At 39.8% G+C, this 24,173-nt stretch overlaps 2 protein-coding genes and 1 long non-coding RNA gene across 3 annotated transcripts in view; 1 reads left to right on the top strand and 2 right to left on the bottom strand.

The window, feature by feature from the left end:
• LOC148723246 (uncharacterized) overlaps positions 1–824 on the bottom strand; it is a 2,049-nt gene extending 1,225 nt beyond the window's left edge. The window contains exon 1 of the mRNA XM_088733674.1: positions 1–824. This exon is cut by the window's left edge and continues 1,225 nt beyond it. Coding sequence (XP_088589800.1) covers positions 1–667 — 667 coding nt within the window. The 5' untranslated portion in view covers positions 668–824.
• A 791-nt stretch (positions 825–1,615) lies between these two features.
• LOC111342083 (bone morphogenetic protein 1-like) lies at positions 1,616–12,014 on the bottom strand. Its single transcript, XM_088733378.1, has 7 exons — positions 11,740–12,014; positions 10,225–10,304; positions 9,184–9,222; positions 8,301–8,445; positions 7,019–7,263; positions 2,635–3,018; positions 1,616–2,353 (listed from the first exon to the last, which is right to left on the bottom strand). The coding sequence occupies exons 2-7, from the start codon at positions 10,271–10,273 to the stop codon at positions 2,265–2,267; spliced, it is 951 nt and encodes a 316-aa protein (XP_088589504.1). The 5' UTR covers positions 10,274–10,304; positions 11,740–12,014; the 3' UTR covers positions 1,616–2,264.
• LOC148723245 (uncharacterized) lies at positions 10,703–24,173 on the top strand. Its single transcript, XR_015991761.1, has 4 exons — positions 10,703–10,841; positions 13,829–13,879; positions 14,466–15,584; positions 23,182–24,173. It is a non-coding gene; the product is annotated as an uncharacterized LOC148723245 (long non-coding RNA).

The following is a 24,173-nucleotide window of genomic DNA, read 5'->3' as shown; positions in this document are numbered from 1 at the left end:
ACAGATCAGTAACTACGTCAGGCGTAGAAGTCAAAACCAAGTCCAGAATATTTTTACCACGAGTGGCAGAAGTAATTACTTGAGTGAGGAATAGGTCGTTTATGATTTCGTAGGTCTTCAGGTAAAGTTGATCAGTGAGGAGGGGTATCTGATTTATCCAGTCAAAGTTCGGCAGATTAAAATCTCCAACGAGGAAAATCTTATTGAAAGTCAAGTTGTTAATACGGGAGCAAGATTCTTGAAGGAGAAGCATGTATTCTATACCAGTATTTGGGGGACGGTAGAAGACACCAAACAAGAGCTTAAGACCGGAGGCAGTTTGCAGTTCATTCCACATTAGCTCACAATCAGTTTCCAGATCGTATCTTCTGACTACCACAAAATCATTCCGTGATGCAAACAGAATTCCTCCCCCTTGACGATCCTGACGATCTTTCCTGTGTAGCTGGTAACCTGAGGGAAGGATTTCATGGTCAAGAATACATGAGTTTAGCCATGTTTCAGTAACAGCGATGATATCCAGGTCAGCACTATAAACTGCAGCTTGAAAATCCAGCAATTTGTTTTTCAGCGATCGAGCATTTGTGAGTAAGCAACGAAGCCTTCCTGATCCAGATGTGGGCTTTGGAAGGCTGGCGCTAGAAGAAGAATGAAGAAGCTGGGCCATAGTTGCGGTGGTCTGTGCGGAATTTATTGTGGAGAAGTGATCACAAGCTCAGTGTCACTGACGTCGGCAAAAGGTAACGTGGATAGAAGGCAGCGAGGACAAGTCCAACAGATATTACCGGCTTGTTGCATCAGTTTATATTGGCGGGGATATACACTTCCACAGTTTATATGGCACCATAGAGAGCACGAGTCGTAGCTTATAGCTCGATGGTTTCGAGCCACGGTTCGTCTACAGATTGAGCATTTATGAGAAATCGGACCAGGGTTGAGAGAAACGTCGCCGCTTTTGAAAAGACGAGTTTGCTGGAAACTGCTGTCGGAATTTGCATAGTAGCTCACCCGCAAGTTTAGATATCTTTTCCTACGTGTAGCAAAGGCAAGATGGCGGACATGATTCCTCGAAGAGGAGTGATGAAAATTCAGCGAAAAATTAACCACAGGAGAGCCAAACTTCGTAGGCAGATAAACCGAGTCAGTGGAAAAACTACGAAAATCATTTTGTCGTCCAGAGGATGTCAGAAAGATCAAACGGGTCAGCAAAAGCCAAGACGACGAAAATACACAACCGATCGCCATTGCGACCGGTTATGTATTTATGTGGATATATACTCAGTCGCGCTCAACAATATAGTAAGGTTCTCTCTCATTCCGCACCCTGAGCCATCCAGTCGACAAAAACTCAGAACACGATCTGATTTATGCGGAGTTAATGTACAGGAAAAGAAAGAAGTGGGTAAATCATTTACCCACTTCCTTCTTTTCCTGTTCATTAAATATACAATAAACATACTTAACAATTATTCCACGAGCGTGCGTTGGATATGAGACGATAGATAGCCAACGAGGCACGTAGCGTCGAGTTGGCTATAATCGTCTCATATCCAACAAGCGCGAGTGGAATAATTTTTTATCAAAAAAAAAACGCTTCCAAGATATTACAAAATCTTCTTGACTTTATTTTGTAAGATATTTGGCTATGGTATATTGGCTCATATACCGTAATGGCTTAGCCAATAAGAAGTCTTGAATTGCATTATCCAATGATCCAGTTTTTGATAAAATTAATTATACATTACATATACATTAAATATACAATAAACATACAAATACTCAGAAACAGTTTTGAGAGAGTTTCTCAAAACTGTTTCTGAGTATTTGTATTCAAGTCTCAGAACCAACTATAGTCGTCGGGCTATTTCACATCAAAGGTGTCTCTAGGTACCTTTTTGAGGTCATCATGGAAATTTTGGGCTTTCTCAACTTGAAAAGAAACGGAGCAGGCTTAAATCCTGGGAGCAGGTAGTGGGGAAGGAAAAGAGAGGGAGGGGAGGTGGTAGAGGAAAACTCCTTGCTTGGCCTGGTTGGGTAGGTGGCCTAAACTAAGGTGTAAAAATTGAGGGTCTTTTGAATTGAATAGAGGCCGCAGTCATTATTAATTATGTAAGATTTCTTTACAAGAACAAAACTACAGTCATAAAATGCCTCTCTTTGTTCTCGACATTAAAAAGTTATCAATTCATAACAGCGTTAAGCTAGGTGAAAGGGACTCAAACTTTCACCGAACAGGAGACTTCTTTTGGACAGACTAGAGAGGACTAGGACAAGTTGTTCCTGGACGCGTGCATGATCACAGCTAAGAATAACAGGCGGATAAATGGACAGCTGACCGATAATCCTCCCTGTCCTGGTGTAGTAAAAAATATAGATTTGAGGAAAATTTATGAGTCATTAATTTGCATGGCTTGTTGAATAAAAAGAGAACAGTTTAATTGTCACTAAAAAGCAACAACAATGAAACAAAAAAACACTTTCGTGTTGCAGTTGTAGCAAGCGAAAAAGCACCTAGCTGATTATCAACTCCGGAAAATTTTTAAAATTTTACCTTACGACGGAAAAAATTAAAAAAAAAACTTCTATACCTTGTCATCAAAGACAAAGTTAATATATTTTCTTGTCAAAACACACCTGCTTTAAAGGAAGCCTTGAATCCCTTGTACACAGTGGTAGAGTTTCCGTTGCTTTTGAACTGAACCCAAACTATGTTCCCTTGACTTAGTATCGAGTTCGGTTTTGTACCTCCACACAAACGATTGGTCAGAATTGGACCAAAATGGCCATATAGTGCATAAAAATAGATGAGTGCTTCACGGAACTCAACATAATCATTTTTACAATCCTCACTGTCCTCTAGTTCAAATGTGTCGAAGATTATCTGGACTTTCCGTCCCTCAGAAACAATTAAAAACCATTGTTCTGCGTAACTTGAAGGGTAGTTCTCAATGTCAACTTTTGGTGTGCCAAACTCAATGGTGTCATCTTCAGATGCATTCAGATAGTTTATGTCACCTCCTGTTAAATGAAAGCAGTCTTTTACTAAATAAAAAATAAACGAAGACAATAAAAGTTGTCAAGAGCATTAGTAGTAAGTAAGTAAGTAAAGGCCTTATTTAATGAGGGTAGCACTAAAATAGTAAAGAATACTAATAAACCAGTGACCCTCCTAGCACTAAAATTACAACTACAATATTAGAGATATTAAAAACTATAGCTTAACTACATAAAAATGAGCCATGAAAATTGCAGAATAAAATGATTTAAAACCTGTTGGTCATTGAAAATGCTCTTCCAGAGTGATGTTTTAAAACTACTTAAGGTGGCCAGTTTTCGAGTTGATAGTGGCAGGGTGTTCCACGTTTTACATGCTGTCGCTGTAAAAGTTCTTCCTTCTTCCTTTTGAAGTTTGACGATCGGACAAGCTACATTAAAATTTGCATATCTGGTTTCTCGTGAGTGAGTTTTACTAGAAAGTTTCAGCAAAGTTTTTGAGTAAGCAGGTACATTTCCCTATAACCGTCTATATACAATGAAGCATTTTGCTATCTTGGCCTGTTCATAAAAAGGTAGTCATTTAAGTTTGTTAAATAACTTTACAGAGGAGGCTCGAGAATCAGCGTCTAAAATAATCCTAGCAGCCCTTTTCTGCAGCTTTAAGACACGGTTGAGCCAATGTTTGTCACAGCTGGACCAAACAACATTTAAATAATCCATTACTGGCCTTATCATAGCATTATAAAATAGAAGGCGATGTTTTAGTGGTAAGCAGTTTCTGATCTTCTTCAAAATGCCTATTCTCTGCGATAATTTCTTGCATAATTTATCAATATGAGGAATAAATGTTAATTCCTGATCTATCTCCAGTCTCAAAAGTTTTGCAAATTGCACATTTTCAAGTTGCTTTCCATTAATAAGAACCTCGAGATCATGTTCAATTCTGGTTGAGACGGAGTCGCTTACCAGTGAAGGTAAGCACTTTTGTCTTGTTCTCATTGAGAGGAAGTTTATTGGCTGTTTCCCATTGGTTGACCTCGGAGATCGCTGTGGTCGGTGAACTTTGTAAGTTATCAGCATTTTCATAATGAGCAGCAGAAATCAATGTCGTGTCATCGGCATAGAGATCAATTTCAGCAGAACTCACATGTAGTGGAAGGTCGTTGATGTAGGCAATAAAAAGCAAACAATTAACATATATTTGATGAAAATAACATTTTCTCCCAATCGGTTTCCTCTCATCTTGCTTTAGTTCATGTTGCTCCGTTTGCACTATAGCTGCAATGTTCAAAGTTCCGACTGATCGGGTGTAAGTTTGCTAAAGATCCACTTTTTTTGTTTGGAAATAAGTCAGAGAAAAACTAGGTCGACGTTAAAGGGAACTGAAGCCTAAACTTGGTATCCTTTTAGTCTTCATTACTAGTTAGCTTCAGACAAAATTAGAGGAATTCATTTACTTCTTGTCACTTACGAGAAAGGTCGATTGCACAATACACCATAAACAAATTACTGACGGTAAATTTCAAGAGTCCTTTCGTGGTATTTCGAGTGATGCAAAAATGCACGCGGGTGAAGTGAAAAATTAAAGGAAGCCCAAGAACACCAGCTTTTTCTCGAAACGAAATTAGTACTAAGCCCGTAGAATTTCACACTGTGTTTGCAAGAAAATTATAAGCATACCGCAAAAATACTCTCTCTACATAAACGAACAAGACAACGCATTGTGTAATACAGGAGAACCCGTTTTAAGCAGCACCGTATTAAGCAGTCACCCTGCATTAGGCGGTCATGTGAAGGTGTAGTCTGATCGTCCGGGTGAGTGTAGTCCTGAGAAGGACTGTTGTCGGTGGTAGTGACTGACGTTTCGACAACCTGTGCGGAAGTCATCATCAGAGTCAAGTGAATGATTGTTGTCAGTAGAATGTTCTTATTCCAGTTCGTGTGAAATGATCGGTTGGTTTTGCCGTGATATTATTGGCTGTAAGACTCAAGTGACGTAAGTCGGTCGTGATTGGTCTGTTTCGATCTGTCGGTAAAGTTAGGTCGTTCTTTTTCGGTCGTTTGTGATGTTTATGTCGTGAATGAGTCGTTTGTATGGGGCGGGTAGTTGTTGACATCTGTTTAGGGGAGTCTGTTCCAAGTTAGTAAACCAGCTTTCCAGAGTCAGTCGTTGAAAATAGTCAGTGCTGTAGGTTAGGCATTGCACAGAGTCCCAGTCAATGTTGTGGTTGGTAAGTCGATGGTGTTCAGCAATGTGATTGCTGACATCACCTTTCCTCGTCGCCCATCTGTGTTCAGTCAGTCTTGTTGTGAGGTTTCTGCCAGTCTCACCGATGTAGGAGGCTTTCGTCGGATGAAGTCGTTGTTGTAGTTGTTAGAGTTCTGATAGTTGTGGCTTTGACACGACCCGCACAACTAGTATGTGACTCGACAGACAGCTTATCCGACGAGAACAAATACCTTCACCGTGTTTTTACGAAGAACAACTACAACAACGACTTCATCCGACGCAACACTCACCGACCCACCACCACTACCAAAACAAACGACACCGCAACCCCTACGACTACAGCAACCATACCGTACATAAAAGGCATGTCTGAAAACATCACGCGCATCTTACTACCCTTCAATATCCGCGTCGCCCACAAACCCATCTCCACACTACGTCAGTTACTAACCAACGTTAAAGACAAAGACGAACCGAGGAACAGACAGGGAACGATTTATAAGATCAATTGTTCCGACTGCCAAGCCTCCTACATCGGTGAGACTGGCAGAAACCTCACAACAAGACTGACTGAACACAGACGGGCGACGAGGAAAGGTGATGTCAGCAATCACATTGCTGAACACCATCGACTTACCAACCACAACATTGACTGGGACTCTGTGCAATGCCTAACCTACAGCACTGACTATTTTCAACGACTGACTCTGGAAAGCTGGTTTACTAACTTGGAACAGACTCCCCTAAACAGATGTCAACAACTACCCGCCCCATACAAACGACTCATTCACGACATAAACATCACAAACGACCGAAAAAGAACGACCTAACTTTACCGACAGATCGAAACAGACCAATCACGACCGACTTACGTCACTTGAGTCTTACAGCCAATAACATCACGGCAAAACCAACCGATCATTTCACACGAACTGGAATAAGAACATTCTACTGACAACAATCATTCACTTGACTCTGATGATGACTTCCGCACAGGTTGTCGAAACGTCAGTCACTACCACCGACAACAGTCCTTCTCAGGACTACACTCACCCGGACGATCAGACTACACCTTCACATGTTACCCCCGGGTTCAAGCCATTTACTGTATTAGGCGGTCAGTTGTCAAAGTTTCGAATTTCTTTTACAGTTTTACAGTTTTACATCTAAGTTCGTAAAATGTGTTGCTCTCTCTTGCTTCGAGGGTCGATTTTGGGACCGGCGCTGTTTAACGTTTTCGTAACTGTATGGTTTCGATTCGAGTCCAAGAGACAGGGTGGCTAAGGCGCAAAAGATCCAAGACCTGCAAAGGATTGCTACTTGGAGCTGTTCACAAAATCTCCTGATTAACCCTGATTAATTTGCCTCCCTGTAGAACAACAACAGCACTGCGATCGTTTAGATACAGGGGCAGTTCTCTGTGGGACAGTCTACCAAAGACCATGTGGGATATAACCTTTATGGGTTCCTTTAGGTGGTTTCCTCAAGTTTTTAAGAAAGACAAGTGGTGATTTCAATGCAAGTTTTATGATGCATAGTTTAATTCGTCGATATATTTAAACCTTCTTTTATATATGGTATTCTTTATCATGAGTACTTAATTGCATTTGTTTATAAATATAGACATCTCATTGTAATTGTTTCTGAAAAACAATAAGTGGACGGAACCAATAAAGCCATTGACATTGTTATTATCAATATTAAAACATTTTGTGTTTTTTCCTGCTTCCTTTTTTGATTGATGCCCTTTGTTGGTTTCCATGTTTGGTTGTTTTTATAGTTGTTACCCACCTCTCACGGATTCGGCTATGAAGGTGAAGTTAAATCCTGTGTAATGTACAGTACCATCCGACACGAAACGAAGGTAGATCGTCGATCCAGAAACCTCGGTGTACTGTGGAGCTTTCCAGGCATATCTATACAAAAAGTTGTAACTATGTCGTCCACATGATTTCTTCGACTGGAGTAAATGACTGTAGGAAGATGCTATTTGAAGATAGTCGCACTTACAATCGGAGCACCTTTCCACGTCAAACCTGTGATAAATACCACAAACCGTTATCATTGGCCTTCGGTTCTTACCAAACTTAAAGACAAAGTGAAGATTAATCTACTGGAGACGATAATCTATTTTTTAATGACTCTGAACTCATTTTTTCACATTGTTTTTATCCTTTGCCTGACCGTGTTGGGCCTGAAAGTCCCGTTATTAAAGGATTGATTGTAATTGCAACAATAATCATTATCAGCATTATTATCAGTCATTATCGTCGGATCAAAATGAAATACCAATAGCACTATACAATGTAATTAGGATGGTATGTGCGCTCTCATGGTTAAGTGGTCAGTTCAGATGAGAGCAAGTAAACGTCATTGCGACATCACGAGTTTTGCTTTCAAAATCTTCAAACACAAAACTTTCGCAATACTCGCAAAATAATTTCAAGCACAAATAACAATTTATGGCAATGGAAGAAAACTCGCCAGTTTTTGATTTGGAATTTAGATATCTCTTTCCCCCTCCCCTCCGAACCATATGGAAAAAAAGAAAAAAAAAAGAAAAAGAAAGAAGAATTTGAGCGTTTTGCCTGTCGTGCGCTGGACGAACTCGTCGAGGGAGCTCAAGAAAAGAGGACAAAATATGCAACAAAGTAGGAAAAGAAAGTGAAATGTTTATCGTAGCACAATAAATACATGAGAGTTGTTGATGTTTTCTTTTTTTAGACTGTCTTATTCTGCTTTTTGCGACTCCTTGCTTGCCGACATTGTCTAAACGTCCACTTTATGCAGTTTTTTCTTTGCGTGTGATCAAAGTCGGGAATCCCAAGCGGGCAAGATGGCTTACTTTGCTTACTCGAGTAGCCAGTCAGAACAGAAGATTCGCTTCATATTGCCAACGGGCACTGCTAGCTATATGATAAGAGTTGTTATAGAATGATTTAATGAATTTGTTTGTCTCTGGATGTAGACGTCCATTACGATAATGATTAACAGCAGCATGAAACGAAATCGAAATAAAGTCTGAAGCGGAGAGTTTGTATGTTACTGAAGGGTTCAGACATAGCAAACGTACCAGGGAAAACGATGTACGATGTAGTCATAAGTGTCTGGAACTTCAATCCGCCAACATTTGGTCTCATTCTTGCCATAAGTACCTGACTGAGGGTATACAAGCTCACCACTGGACGCTGTGATGTTTGTTACTCCATCGGGACAAACTATTATAAAGAGAAAGTGTAGCCGGGTTCAAATGTGGATTTCATTTCTCACCCAAATTTAAGGAACTCATGGTGCGTTAATCTTCGTCAATCTTGCTGAGTAGGCACTAATAGCCTGAAGTGCATTTCAATTTTCGAATAAGTAAGACAATTTCACAGACTCGAACCTCAGTGGTGTGAACGAATTGGAATTTCTTCAGCGGAACCCTTTACATACATGCTAGCCTATCAAGCGAATAAAATTTGGTTTTGAGGTCATAACCTTACAAGAATTTTAGACCTAATTTTTTTTTAAATCTAATGTAGATAGAAATTACACGTGCAGGCAATTTTTTTTTTGAATGGAACATCTCAAGTATTTAAATTTATCAAATACTGAAGGTCCTTTCAGTATTAAATGACGTCAAGTTGTGCATGCTTGAGTTGTAGACTAACTTTTGCTTGAACTTTGGACTTGCGATTAGTGCGTGAAACTTGTGAAGATCGTTTGATCCCAGACGATATAGTTTGAAGACTGTTTTTTCTTTTATAAATGATTAGTAGTTTCTATTTACTTCCGTAATAGCCAATCAGTTTGCGCGAAAAGCACTATTCGCCTATGTGGTATGTATTAATTACAGTTGTTTAACGCGTTGAGTACAAAACCGTTGATATTGGAATCAACAAGAACTATATTGAGAGCTGAATAGATTTACACTGATTTGTATATTATACTTGATTTATGAGTTTGAAACTTACTTGAATCACACTGTCCTTTGCCAAAGAATAGTAATAAAACTGAACCAAGAGAAAATTTATTAGCCACTAGACTGAAAAAAAGGCAAGATATAGCTATTTATTAAAAACTGGATCATTGAATAATGCAATTTAAGACATTTTATTGCCTTAGCCATTATGGTAGTATGAGCCAATATACCATAATCTAATATCCGTACATTGTAACATTCGGTTTCTTCTTACAAAATAAAGTCAAGAAGATTTGTCTAATATCTTGGGGGTGTTTTTTTTTTTTTTAAATAAAACAATTATTCCACCCGCGCTTGTTGGATATGAGATGATTATAGCCAACTCGGCGCTACGCGCCTCGTTGGCTATCTATCATCTCATATCCAACGCGCGCTTGTGGAATAATTGTTAAATAGCCTGGTTTATTTGTGACTTCTTAACGAAGAAGTAAGGATATCGCGAAAATAATGGGACATGATTTTATTTTGGCGAGAATGGATTGGGACAAGTCAAGACTTTGACCGCAAGAGAATAAATAAAGTGGAAAAAAACGAGATGAAATAAGACTGAGGATGAAACACAAATAAATTCGAAACTGAAAGTTCTTTCCTCAGTTGATGGAAAGTTTACAATTATGAGGTCTATATAATAGCCGCCCTAAGGCCCTTAGGTCGAAATTCCTCGGCTGAGCCCTTACCGTGTGACTGTCTAAAAACGAAGCACTCCTTTATGCACTGATTTCAACAGACGATAGACTTTCATGGGCTTTCACTTTCAAGATTCAGCTTATCAAAACATTACGAGCCAAAACGATATCGTTCACTTCAAATATCATGCTTGCGGCCTGGCAAGGTTGAGCAGGATTATCTCACAGGGCGTTCGCAAAGGGAAATCTACCAGCGATCCTTTTCACAGTAACACAAATATTTACAAAATAAAGATGAATGAAATGAAAATCAAAGTCAACCTGACTTGAAGCGAGGGAAGTGATACAGTTGCGTCGCTCTTTGGTAGAATGCGAATGTTTTAATACATGATGGATGGACAACTTACCTATGACAGAAGCAGCTGTAACCAATTGGTGGGAATTAAATACCTCCATTCTTTAACGCGTATGGTAAAGTTCCTTTTGTCTAAAACAGTAAAAGATCAGGATTCATTGAGTATATTTTGAAAAATGCCCGCTGCACAGTTTGTAAAATAACAGCGATCCTCTTACCTTTCCTTATAAAAATTAGTGGCATCTCAAAGGGTCATGGTAACAGGCCTAGGTCAGTGGGTTACAATGGAGCTTTAAAAATCGCGCGTAATTTAAGTTGTTTGGATCTGCACACGTAGCATTTATTTTATTGTCCTTAGACAATCGCCCTAGGTTAGAAGTGAATCTCAGCCTTGGTGAGCTTTAATGATCTTCGCTCATATAGACAAGCTTAACAGTCTAAAACATTCTATATGATTGCATCATCTTCTATTTTTAGATCAGTATCATTATGAATGAGCACATGACCAAGCATAATGAGGTAAACAACGGCGCATTCTGGAGTATTCTAGAAAGTCACTCCACAAATGGCAAAAGATATAGGAAAATGAAACCTGTATTCACACTAACGAGGCTTCTCAAGTTGTTTGCCATGAACTTCTCGGAGAACGTGTCGGACAAATTTTGCAAGGTAATATAATGTATTATAAACCCAGTAAAATGTTCTTGACTAGCCTTTATCTCAATTCTATTTCTACCGTATTTCTACAAACCTCTACGAGGTTTCTTTTGAAATTTGTTCATGACTTCGTGGTTAATCGTGTCAGTGCTTGAAGTGAGGTACATTTAATGAAGGGAAACATACTATGTACATCAACTGTATTGCTCGTTTCTTGATGAGTAGTCTGCCTGAAAGCGTATCTTTTCTCTGGTAAGCAAAACATTATAATCATTTTTCATTCTGATTAACAACTCCGTAGAAAGTTTTACAGAGTTTAAGTTTTTCACTGCTCATCAGCCGCTAGATTCGAGCACCAATAGGTCTTAATTGAGGTCCAAAAGAAGCAAACGCCTTGAATTGGTTTAGTTTGCTAAAATATGGTACTTTCTGGAGTCAGTGTACTATGCCAGTTGTGTGTTATTTTTAGTGGATGCTGTTCGGTGTTGTTGAGAAGGCAAAGCGCGGTACAACACTAATGATAATACTTCTTTCAAATCTGCTTGCGTAACTTGGCCCCAGAGGTCGAAATCGATATATTATTATTATTATTATTATTATTAGCTGGAATTTCAGTGCTGCATGTGTTTACCGTCTCTTACGGCGACGCACCTCAATTTAAGCACAAGCAGTGTTGAGTGTCGTCGCGATTTCTGTTCTTAGAAGACGCAAATTTGGCCGACTTCATGTTCAAGTTGTTTTACAGAAGACAGCTAAGAAAAGAACAGAGTTTTAAAACGCACATAAAATGCCGGCTAGTGTTCTGCCCTTTAGATCTTTTGTTTCATTTAAGTCCTCGTTGCCGTCGATGTCGTGGTTTGCCCAAGGTCGCTTTTAGCAGTGGTATGAAAAATCTAAGGAAATGAGTTACCTGTTCAGTAGCGTGCAACATGGAAGGAAATTGTAGCGGATCGCTTTCCGACCGTGCTGCTTACAACCACTGCAGCGAATAAGTTGGGAAGAATACTCTCGACTGTTTCTAAACGATAAGGTGCCTTAATGCTTGTGATTTTTATTCAATTGGAAACTTCAGTATTGGTTTGAGGTTAAAGGCCAGGCCAATATGAAAATCGCCAGACGTTTTTGAGTTTCTATAATCAGTATGTTTTACTCTATTTGCTCATCAATTGTATTTTTTTAACGTACATTTACTCCATTACCTTCTGACTGAGAAGATTCTTTGCGACTAAATAAATGGCTAAGCTATGAAAAAATAACGTAATGGGAAACACATTCCCAATACTTCAAATACTGGCATGGAGGCCTGACTAAACCACAGAAACTTAGTAGAAAATATTATCTTTCAGGGAGATGAGTACCACCAATATTTAAATGTTCTCTCTGATCAGCAAGGCGTCTTTTGAATTTGGCAATAGTCGATCTATTCAATGATCGCAATGTCGTACACTGCTCTCGGAAATATTGACACGATTCATTTTCTTATATTAGAATATCTAGATTCTAATGAAAAACAAGCTTAGTTGAATTACTTTGGCCTCGTTTTTCTCTTGTTAATAGAGGTGGAAGTGGTTTAATGAGAATTTTTCATGATATTAATATTTCAGACTTTAATCTTCGTTTCAGATTGATGTCACGTTCTTGACACTAATGACGATAGATTTTTCTTCTTCGTCAGAAAGGGGATTGCACTCTGAAGAGTCATTCTCAAATTTCCGATCTTCAAAGCTACTTGATTGGTCATGTCATAAGAATATTACAGAACCCTGTGGGGGGAGTATGTGAATTTTATATACCTAATCTTCCGACACCGCGCCTTCCCCCTCCCCTTTTAGTGATAGATAATGATCAGTCGCTAATTATGGAGTAATGATAGATGATTTTTATGCGTATGTTTTCTTCACCTCACCCTGTGAAACAAGCACCCTTTACGCTGAAGGGAAAAGGCTGAAATGTCTGAAATTCGTCATTTTCAGGAGTAATCAGAGTGTACACACAAATTGACATGTGGTCAGCCGAAAGACGTGAAAACTTTTCAAAACTTTGGAAAATAAAAAACACCTTTTTCGTTTTTCATGGGATTGTGTCATGGGATTGTCTTCTTGGCACAAATCAAAGTGGCATAAAAACTTGACGGATTTCCGTGAAATTTTTCTCATAGAACGATAAAGAAAACCGTCTGGGAAAGTTCTGTTTCTCGTGATTTATCTTCGCGTTTCGGTAAAACTTTGATAAGAAATTTGCGGCCGACTGAAATTAGAAGGCAACTAATATGAATACCGAAAAAATCTCGAAAGGATTTTAAAGATGAACCCTTTATGACTGAAGTTGTGCAGAAATTTCAACGGCACGATTGGATTTGATACCCGATTCATTCCTTCAAAGCGACTTCTTCCGTTTGGAAAATTTGTGCTTTCGATTATATGTATATAGATTTATGCGCAATATAAATTATAAAGTATTATTAATAAAGTATTATTAGTTGATTTACGACAAGATCAATCTACAAAGAAACAACTTGAAAAGATAGCGCATCCTATAACCTTTCCGATGATTCGTAGTTTATGGTCGTGGTACTTCAAATTGCGCGTTCAATACTTTTCTTTTATTGCAAAGGACAATAGCTAGCGTTTCCTCAAAAAGGCGAACAAATGAAGAACGTGAGAGGATACACGAGAACTGAGGCGACGCGAAGTCTGGTTGATTGGCTAAGTCGATTGGCTCATTTAGGTAATTTCTTTGTGTAACGAGACGTCAATTTACTTTTTATACTAGATTATGCAGCACCATAATAGTTATATTGTATGCGGTTTGAAGAATCTCGATGAAGCAAACGCCCTTAGCATAATTAAATTTACTTTTGACGTGCTTATTGGGACATGTCTTCCTCAGGTTGGTAAAACAGGTCATTATTTCCTTAACATGTACTTAACTCAAATAATACCTTCAGCGCATCATGTTTTTCAATGTGAACTAATATTTTCTGCTTCTATTCTTCTCAGGATCTCGAGGGTCTTAAACTCATTCAAATCAAAGCGAGCAATACAGTTGATGTAAGTTGTTTAACCCTTTTCCAGCGGGCAAAGAACCTTACAATTAAGCCATACAAAACTTAAGCTCACTTTGTTCGTCGTTATATGAAGTATCCCTTACAATATTTGCGATCTCGAGACACCGTGGGCTCAGACTTTGGGGTCACGTGACCTAGATCACCCGCTCGTGTTTGGATGCGTTCAAATCGATTCGTTTTCTCGCGTTTATAAGTGTTTTTCGAGCCATTTTCCATCTACAGAAGCCCTCAGGACAGCATCATTAAGCTGGAATGTGAATAGAGGCAAGCCTCTGAAAGAAAACAGAGGTGATAGGTGGTTTCATGTAGACTGGACCCCCAAAATGCTTTCATGCAAGCTTGGCCACAGGCGGCCCAAGCTCTCTTTGAGAACCACACAAGGAACACAATTTATAAGGATTTGTATGGGATTTTCTACAAGATATCCACAGAGATAGTTAAAAGTGAAAATATTAAATAAAAATAGCTTACCTTGTTCCATACGTGTGTTGTTTGCTACTGGTGTCGTTATTTTAACGGTTTCACTTGATTTAAGCGATTATTTTGAATCCTGGTTTTCAACCACATAGAGAGAAGACAAGGCCAAACACTTCTGCCCGGACAGCCTGCCGAACGAAGTATAAAATCCCAAGCTAAAATGTACCCACGGCCACAAATCCACCGCAGAATTCAAGGGCAAAGGTTGATCTTTCATTTGTATTCTCTAACCACACAATCTCAGTCCAGCGATCGGCACCAGGCGGCTTGTTGTGTCCTCAGTGAAGCGATAAAACGATGGTACACGTCCGCGTACATTTCAATCACGACACAAGGACCGTTGAAATCGGCTTGGTAACCTCGTCATGTCGGCAAATCATGACTCGCGGGGGTACTAGACCTCAACAACATCCTCTGGGATGACATACTGGCCTCGTCCCACACAATTATTTCGAGGCCTTTGATTCGGTCTCGAACTACGGAATTTTCAGCCGAGCGATCAATCAATTGTCGCCAAGGTAATTCTGCCGTGGATAAGCCATAAAACGAATGAACAGTTGACGCAACGCTGCTATCATACACTTGACAAGCAATGCCGCTCGAACATATCACACCGATTTTCTTTCCCGCACGTTTCGCCTTTCCAATAAATGCTTTTACGACCTCGCTTTTACCAACGCCAGCCTGGCCAGTGATCAATAAATTGTGACCTTCAAACGCAAAGTCCACTTTTTGACTCTGGTCCACATACAACTTTAGATTTTCTAGCACCGATCAGATGCCAGAACGACTGCGACCGTTTGGAACTAGTCTTGTAAGACAATGTCCCCAGGGGCTCTTCTGCCCTGAACTTGAAATCGACTCACAGCCCCTGGGTCTCCGAGGATGCGAGTTCACAAGTCGGAAGTCGTGTGGATGGCCACCAGGACCTACCAAGGCTTTTTGGGCCAGTTTTGAGTGGCAAAAGTCTCGATCGATGTGATATTTTGCTGGTAGGACTGGGTGGCCCGACACGATTCTGATAATTTGTTAAAATGGAAATGCGAGGTGTTGCCTTCTCGAGTTGTGGTGGAATTTCCCAGAATTCTTTTCGGTCACAAACGAGGCAAAGGTTGTGTTTGCGACACCAACTTTCGTCAAAAGGAAGAACAAGGACTAGCGGATAAAGTGAGAAGGCATTTTCCAGCCGAACAGCAAGATCTGGCCCTGAGGTATGTTTTGAATGCAAAATTTTGATTTCTTGAGCAAGTTTTGATCTTAAAAGATGGACACATTTTCAGTGTTGCTCTTGGAGCAGAATGCTAGATTTTTGGGATTTGTTGTTATATGAACGGTTCACTGCAATGGAAATCGGGAATCATTGTGGGTGTTTAAGGCTGCATTAGGTGTCACATCACACAGCCTTGCAATGTACACACTTACATAATGTTGTCTCTTAATTTCAACAAGAAGCAAATAACAATAGTAGTGTGTGTTTTTACACCCATGTATGCTTATGTCTGCCTGGCTTGCTGGAAAAGGGTTAAGGGTTAGGGTTAGGGTAGCGAGCACGAGAAAATCTAGTAAGAGATGTACCGTAGTTTCTCGGTTGCAAGTCGCACTCGGTTGCAAGGCGCACTCGGTTGCAAGTCGCACTCGGTTGCAAGTCGCACTCGGTTGCAAGGCGCACTCGGTTGCAAGGTGCACTCGGTTGCAAGTCGCACTCGGTTGCAAGGCGCACTCGGTTGCAAGTCGCACTCGGTTGCAAGTCGCACTCGGTTGCAAGGCACACTCGGTTGCAAGTCGCACTCGGTTGCAAGGCGCACTCGGTTGCAAGTCGCACTTGGTTGCAAGTCGCACTCGGTTGCAAGGCGCACTCGGTTGCCAGGCGCTCTCGGTTATAGGACGCACCCCAAACTTAGCAACTTAGCCAAGCCAAGTTCTCAAACTGAAAATTACACGAAAATACTCGGTTGTAAGACGCACCAAAAGGTTGAGAGTTGAAACAAGGATGGATGGGACTGAGAACGTTTCATGGTTGTTCTGGCGGTAAAAGCAAATGGCGAAAAACTCCCACGGAAAGTCATATTCAAAGGTGTTCGACATCTAAATATCAACGTGCCACCGAGGATGCAATGTTCAGTGCGCAAAAAAAAAAAACAACTGGATGTACGAAGAAGGTAGGTTTTACCTACACATTGTTTATTCAGATAAGGAACTTTTTGAGCGAGCGACACAAATACGATTCTAGGAATTTGAAACGAGGTTCGAACGATTGTTTTGTTGTGATAGATATCATGTTACCGAGCACGTGCTGTTAAGCAAATATGCAAATTTTCGTTTGTCTGCTTTTCTACGGAAGTTGATAAGCGTTCTAAAAGCAGTGTTCCTTTCTAATTTGTAGGAATAATTATAAAGGAGTGGATTCTACGCAATCTTCGCTACACCGCAGACCAAATAGCTCTGCTCGCGAGGGATTCGTTTCGTGGTCATTTGACGGAGGCCGTATAAAAAACGGTTCTTTCAGAACCACCACAACGGCTCTTCTCAGAGCTACCCCGGTTCTTTTTAGAACCATCAGATCTAAAAAAGTCAATGACCAACAATTAATGTCCTTTTCATGTCTTTTTAACAGTAAGTTCTGCTAAAAGTGTGGTCTTAAGATTTTGTTACGCAAAAATACTTGGCGATATGACGCACCCCAATTTCAGCACTAACTTTCCAGCCAAAGACAGAATTTGCTTGAAAAACCCGGGCGCCTTGTAACCGAGAAAATACTTAAGTAAACGATTGATATGAAAACAAAAAAGTTATGTAATTTTTTAACAATATCTGAGAGACTCGAAATCGCGAGAAATCAGGGCCATTTTCGGCTTCACTTTGGCCGCAACTGCATGAAAAAAATCCGTTTACGTTTTATGTTAGAAAATCAAAATTGATACCTTGCATGATTTCGACAAATAGCCGTGAACTTGCCACTAAAAGCGAAAGCTGAAAGAATCGAGCGTCGCTCATATATTCCCATTCTCATTCATGGTGAAGTTTCTCCTTTTAACAACAGCAATAGATCGGAGCTAACTGCGCATAATTTCAAGATGACAAATGTTTAAATACCTAAATCCGGTCTGTAAGGTGAAACTGCGCGTCAAGCTGAGACAATGTTCTCATCACTGATTGGCTGAGAATTTATGAGGAATCTTCCTCATGGATTAAATTGGAATGTGCGCCACTTTTATTATGAAACGACCATTTATGGTCTGGATATACAACATATCGAAAGCCTACTTAAAGCAAGGTCACTGCGGAACATAACCTTTGATAAGCATTGTTAAAATTCAAAATTGTTTAAAATTCAACCGACAAAATAGCGTAATAAATATAACAAAATCCTCAGTGTGTTTCAAGTTCGCAATATGCTTTGTCTGTCACCTAGAAAATTGCTTAAAGACGGTAAGAAACCTCTGAATTATAATTGCTTAGGTTAGACAAAGATCTTGGGATAAAACGATAAAAAATGTGTGGTTTAAGTGTAGAGGTGATAAACGTGGATAAAAAAAAGATAATTAACAATTATTCCACGAACGCGCGTTGGATATGAGATGATAGATAGCCAACGAGGCGCGTAGCGCCGAGTTGGCTATAATCATCTCATATCCAACAAGCGCGAGTGGAATAATTGTTTTATTAAAAACGCCCTTAAGAAATTATTATTTTGTAAGAAGAAACTGGATTTTTTAGCTCCCTTTTGATTTTAAGCTGACGCGTACGCTTACCATATTTGTAGATTATGGTATATTGGCTGATATACCATAATGGCTAAGCCAATAAAAAGTCTTGAATTGCATTATCCAATGATCCAGTTTTTAATAATGAAGGTTATCAGAATTGGTCCATAATAGCCCTTAAGAAAATTACTAGCCGGAATAAATGCCTCACGAAACTCAACATTATCGTTTTTGTAATCCTCACTGTCCTCAAGGTCAAATATTTCAAAGTCTATCTGGACCTGCCTTCCTTCAGGAACAATGAAGAACTATTGTTCTTTGTAATCTGAAGGGTAATTCTGGATGTCAACCTTCGGTGTGCCAAACGTAATGGTTTCGCCGTCAGATGCATTCAAGAAGTTTTCCTTACCTTCTGCAAAGTAAATTTAGATTTTACTGCCTGAGGGGGAAATTGTCAGCACACCGCTACCAAGTTCTCTCTTGTTTGACCTACCTGTGCTTCGCTGGGACCTTACGGTTCTTTAAATTCTTGTGTAATAAAAACATATCTTATTAAACGTTTTGTTTTGTGGTATCGCTGAGCATTTTTGCGAGTTATGTCATAGTTTGACGAGCCCGTAGGGCGAGTCAAAATACAATCATGAGTAAAGATACTCAGCGGTATTACACAACAAAATGTTTATTAAGAGATTTATCATCCAACACGCCAAACTGTTATTTCAGTGCGGGCGAATTACGCGAATATTTATTTACAGGGATTGCGGACAGATGTATGCGAATCGGGATGCCGATGGAATTGCCAGTCAGTTTTCGTTTTCTCTGTCGTGTTGCTATTTCTATTTTCTTCAATAGATGGTAACATTTCATTGTCGTCTTACTGCTTTTCTTCGTTCGATTAATCTAATAAACTTGGATCAATATTCGCCAGCCATTCCAACTCTTCGTCTTCAGAACAATTTAAATTGTCTGCCATTTTTTTCGTAACTTCAATTCAATTCATAGCTAGCGCGATGCGACAAATCCTGTCCAACCGGTTGTCTGGAGTACAAATACCGCGAGATATTTGTACTCGTTTTGTGCATTATTTGCACTCAACGAAGCACAGGTGGATAATGATGCAAAACATATCTTTAAGTGTCGGTATGGTTGGAGTTATACGATAACCAGTTCTGTAGACGCACCAGTGGTCCACGTAGATCACGCTGTGGTTTAAGTTATACTTTAGAGGTATACTTTAGAGCCGGGTGAAAAGAATTGACTGCGGTTATGAATTGAGTAAGCTCCTCTCTGGTAGAGGAGGTAGCGCCGATACAATCGTCGATGTAGCGACCGTAGAGTTCCGGTTTGGGGTCAGTGGATTGGCTAAAAAATTGGTGTTCAACAAAACCTACGAAAAGATTGGCATAGCTGGGTCTCATTTTGGTACCCATGGCTACGCCGTTGGTTTGTTTGAAAAAGGTTGTCCCCGAATGAAAAACAATCAAGTGTGAGTACTAGTTCAGCTAAGCGAAGTAGGGTTTCAGATTTGGGTTCCTTAACAGTACGTTGATCAAAAAAATGTTTGGGAAATTTCCGACAATTCTTTATCCTTTTTAGATATCAAAGTTTCAATTGAAGGCAACGGTTTATCCACTAGTGTGTATTACAAACCTACAGACTCACATAGTTACTTGTTGTATTCATACAACAACAAACATATGAAACATATGTATGAACTGCGGTTATGAAACGTATATGTGCACGATCCTTCGCAGTTAAGCACTATTTGAGCAATAGTGAAAATCAGACCTGAAAAAAATTTCAGGCCTGTACGGGATTCGAACCACTGACCTCTGCGATACTAGTGCAGCGCTCTACCAATTGAGCTAACAAGCCAACTGGGAGCAGGCCATCAAATTAATTCGACATAAACCCGTAGATGATAAATCAAACAACAACAAACATATGAAACATATGTATGAACTGCGGTTATGAAACGTATATGTGCACGATCCTTCGCAGTAAAGCACTATTTGAGCAATAACAATTTCTCCATTCGCTCTGACGAAGGGCTAACGCTCGAAACGTCAGCTTTTTTATTCGTTACGGTGGCCAATTTACAATTTTAACTTAGTTGATATAACCAATTATTAATTTACTCTTGCTTTAGCTCATCCAACTGATTCGAAAGTGAGTAAAAAAAAACTCAGTCTAATATATCACGTTGAGGCTTGGTGGTAAAATGTCTGCATTGAATTTCACGAAATAAGGGAGCAAGGGTTTTTTAGCGTGGTTTTCTTTTTTCTGTTGGGTCTTTCCTTTCTTCTGATGAGTAATATAACCTGTGCGATGGGACATTTTAAGATCAAGGGATACAAAGGCCAATCAGTTGTTCCTCTACACCTCTCCCTAAACTAAGTCTCGACCTGATGCACTCACCCCAGCTTTCTAGACTCACTTCGAAATGTGTTTAATGTATGCCATCAGGGCCTGGTTGTTCAAAGGAAAGATAACACTATCCAACGATTAAATCGCTATCCGACAGATAAGTGACTGAAGAACACGTAGCATTATCCATCGGATAAAGTTTTATCCCGTGGATAGCGCTATCCAACATTCGAACAACCGGGGAAAGATCTTTGGAGCCAGCTCTAGAGCTATCTATTCAAACATTATGGTGTGTTTAGTTGCTTGTTCGTGTCATGGATGGTCTTTTGTTTCTCTTCTTGTTATGTTGGTTTGGAGAGGTTTTTCTTACCCTGTCCGGAGGCAGCAATGAAGGTTAGATTATATACTTTGTAATGTGCAGCATCGTCCGACACAAAGCGAAAGAAGACAGTTGATCCAGAAACAGTATTTTGCCATGATTCATCAAACTAAGCCACGCCGAAGACATACTCATGTACGAAGTTGTAACTGTAACGTACACAGAGTTTATCTGCCTCTTGTAAACTACTTTCAGAAGGGCTATATTGGACATAGTCACATTCACAACTAGCCGAGCAGCTTTCAATGTCCAGGCTGGGAAAAGAAAGAATAAAGAATCAAATCATTGTTCTTTATCTAGCAACAACGCAACATGAAAGCAGAGTGAAGATAAATGTACTGCGGGAGTTCTCGATCCATTTGCAGTCTAATAGAACCAAGTTGTTATACTCTTGATTTTCTTTCTCCTGTATGGTGGTTGATTGTCAGCTGGGTTCAAATAATGTATGATGCTACTCTCTGGACCTGTTCCCTTTCCCCCCAACTTCCACTTTTTTTTCTGCGTAGAACAAGGCAAATCAGCTTGCTTCCTACTTAGGCGAGTATTCAATGAATTTGAATTTATTTACGGTGTTTGTGCCAGGAAAGCTTGCTCCTCATGGGCTGACTGATTAAGATTACTATTACTGTTACGATTATTAACATTGTTCTTAATTTTATTTCAACCTGACATGTAATATGCAACCTGGCAGCTAAGCCAGGTACTTCATGCGTTATAACACTCTCGTAAATACTTTGATTATAGAAATGACTCCTTTATTTGATGTATCTTAAAATGAAGTAGACGTAAGAAGCTGGAGGTGTATTACAATGCTTCCTGCTTTGATTTTTTTCCTTTTACAGCGATCATGCTGTTTATTAATATGCAAAGTATAAGGTTGAATATAGATGATTGAATCATCGTTTTACGGCGCCACAAATCATGTTTCGAACCCTAAGAATCAAGTGCTTCTTAGAACTAATGAAAGGGTTCTTTTTTTTTCCGAGGTTGTCCTTGGACTTTGTGTTTTTTCGCATTCAGATGTTTGTTACGACAGTAGTTAATAAAGTCACGCCTTAAGCTCTTAGCCTCAGAGGTGACATGTTATTGAAAGGCGTAAAAATAAAAACGTACCTGTAGAAACGAAAAAAAGAAAAAAAAAAAAAATGCCGTCGTTAGCATCGGGTACCGTAATGCTCCAAAATTTAGTCTCATTCTTTCCATAAGTCCCTGACTCAGAATACTTGAGGCTACGACTGATAGCTGTGATGTTTGTTATACCATTGGGATATGCTGAAGTGAAGACAAAGGTTGTGTTTACATATTGACTACATTTATCTCCCAAGTTGAGGAGACAAATCTCTTCCATAGGTGTATATTATTTCCTTGTATACCAATTGGCATATTCATTTCGAGATCGGTAAGTTGGATCGTTGCTTCTCGATTTTGTTCTTGTTAATAATAACTTTAGGCGCGATGAAAAATAAGTACACCCGCCGCCGCAGAAAGTAGTCGTTGAGATATCGATTGCTGACACGTAAGCGAGTGACAAATTGTCATATCTGTTCATTGCAACCAGCCCTTTAAAGCTTTAAAGCTTCACCTGTCTATTTCTTGAAACTAAATCGCTCCTTCGGAACAGGTAAATTTCTGTCTTTGGAACAGAATCAAAGACAGAAAAAAACCAAAAACAAAATAGAAAATTTGTAAGGCGAGCAAACTGCAGCTGCATTCTGTAAACGGATTGTTCTCTTTATCCTGCACATCGTTCAACGATACAATCACTATTCACGGCTGAAATATCCGACTCAGAAATTATATTCTTGTACGCAAAGTGTAGGCTTTCCTATTTTGCGATACAGAAAATATTGAGAAAGGAATGCATCCTGGTTAAGCGTGGCACCTATACAAGAGTATGAAATGGACAAAATTGGTATGAATTCATCGCATTCTTTTTTGGCAATTGCTGTCAGTAATAATAGGTGACTTTAGGCACTTTTTGTCACGCTTTTGAAGAAGACGAACTCCCTTGGTCAGTAATAGACTTAATTGAATCACTTGCCCCTTTTCCAATGAAAAGCGCCAGAACTACAATGAGCTAATATGACATTAAAAGATTATATGACACAAGAAGTCGAGAAAACCAAAGTACAACTTGTCCGGAGAATGGTAAATGGAGTATTGAGACAGACGTTATACCTAATTTATGCTTCTTTTAATTTGTATTCTTGTGATCGCATGTGTTTTCCTCACCTCGCCACGTGAAACAAACAACCGTTTGTTCAAAAGTGAGCAAATTCGTCATTGGCGTCTAAACACTGGACAAGGGGTTCGTCCTATTCGAGCTTAACCTGGTTTCGTTTTTTTTTTTCATTTTAGCAAGATCTCTGGCGTCTTCAACTGAACGTGATTTGGGATACCGCTAGTCCTCTTGAATGGCAGTTTATTTCACCCAGCACCTCCCCCAGTGGCATTTTGCAGTTTGTTTTGCAGAGAGTGTATGGAGGCATTAACACTCCCGGACACTCTGAGAGCAAAGTGTCTTACCCAAGAACCCGGCCAGAGCTCGAAAATAAACCTCTTGACATAGAATCTTTGCCACGGCGTCTTTTAACATATTGTTACCATAAGACTGGGGAACCCAAAATAGGTGAGGTAGCCCACCTGTTTGTATTATCTCTTATTTTATCTTGATCACGTTTCCATGATAGGTTGGTTAACCCTCCTATGCGGATTTTCCAAGTCTGCCCATTAAGGTAAACCTATCGGCTGAACTTTGGAGTAGCTTAAACACCTGGTAAAAAGTGCTTCTTTTTGCTTGAGAAACCAAAACCACCTTAAGCCTGTCACATGTTCAAGTGTGAATATCATTAGTTTCGCTTTAGACGTTGATCGTTTATGGCAAGGGGTAACAACGAATATGTGTGAAAATACGCGCCAACAGAAACACGTCCATAATAATCCAGCAGAATACGACGGAAAAAAAGGCTACGAAACCGGAGCACAAAGAGTCTCTCTTCTCTTTTAAATAATTTAGTTCTTAAAGCACGCACGAAAAAGCTTGGGGTCGGCATGAACCTCGAGCGAAGGCGATATGTGATTGCTACAAAAACCGAGCAGAAGAAATATCTGGTGGTTACTGAATCATCGAATCATCATAGCAACAAACATACGAGGAAGCAGACGTGTATCCAGGTAAAAAGGTAAAGCCTACTTACGAGCCATGTGGCCCATCGGGCCGGCGCTTAACTCCGTTTTCCGTTGCACGAAGCGGCTAGGAGTAATTCTCCCTCCCCCCCCCCCTGGATGGGATGCTAGTCCATCGCGGGGTTACCCCGCTTGATAAACCCCAATTGATTGCAATTCCAAAT

This window comes from Stylophora pistillata, chromosome 9 (assembly GCF_964205215.1).
Source record: "Stylophora pistillata chromosome 9, jaStyPist1.2, whole genome shotgun sequence".
Taxonomy (NCBI): Eukaryota; Metazoa; Cnidaria; class Anthozoa; order Scleractinia; family Pocilloporidae; genus Stylophora; species Stylophora pistillata.
This window is presented reverse-complemented; position numbering and strand designations above follow the sequence as displayed.

Coding starts and splice junctions, on each gene's coding strand:
- LOC111342083 (XM_088733378.1), bottom strand. CDS start 10,273: ATGGAGGTATTTAATTCCCACCAATTGGTTACAGCTGCTTCTGTCATA. Junction 9,223..10,224: donor TACAGCTGCTTCTGTCATAG/GTAAGTTGTCCA, acceptor CTCTTGGTTCAG/TTTTATTACTATTCTTTGGC. Junction 8,446..9,183: donor CAAAGGACAGTGTGATTCAA/GTAAGTTTCAAA, acceptor TCTTTATAATAG/TTTGTCCCGATGGAGTAACA.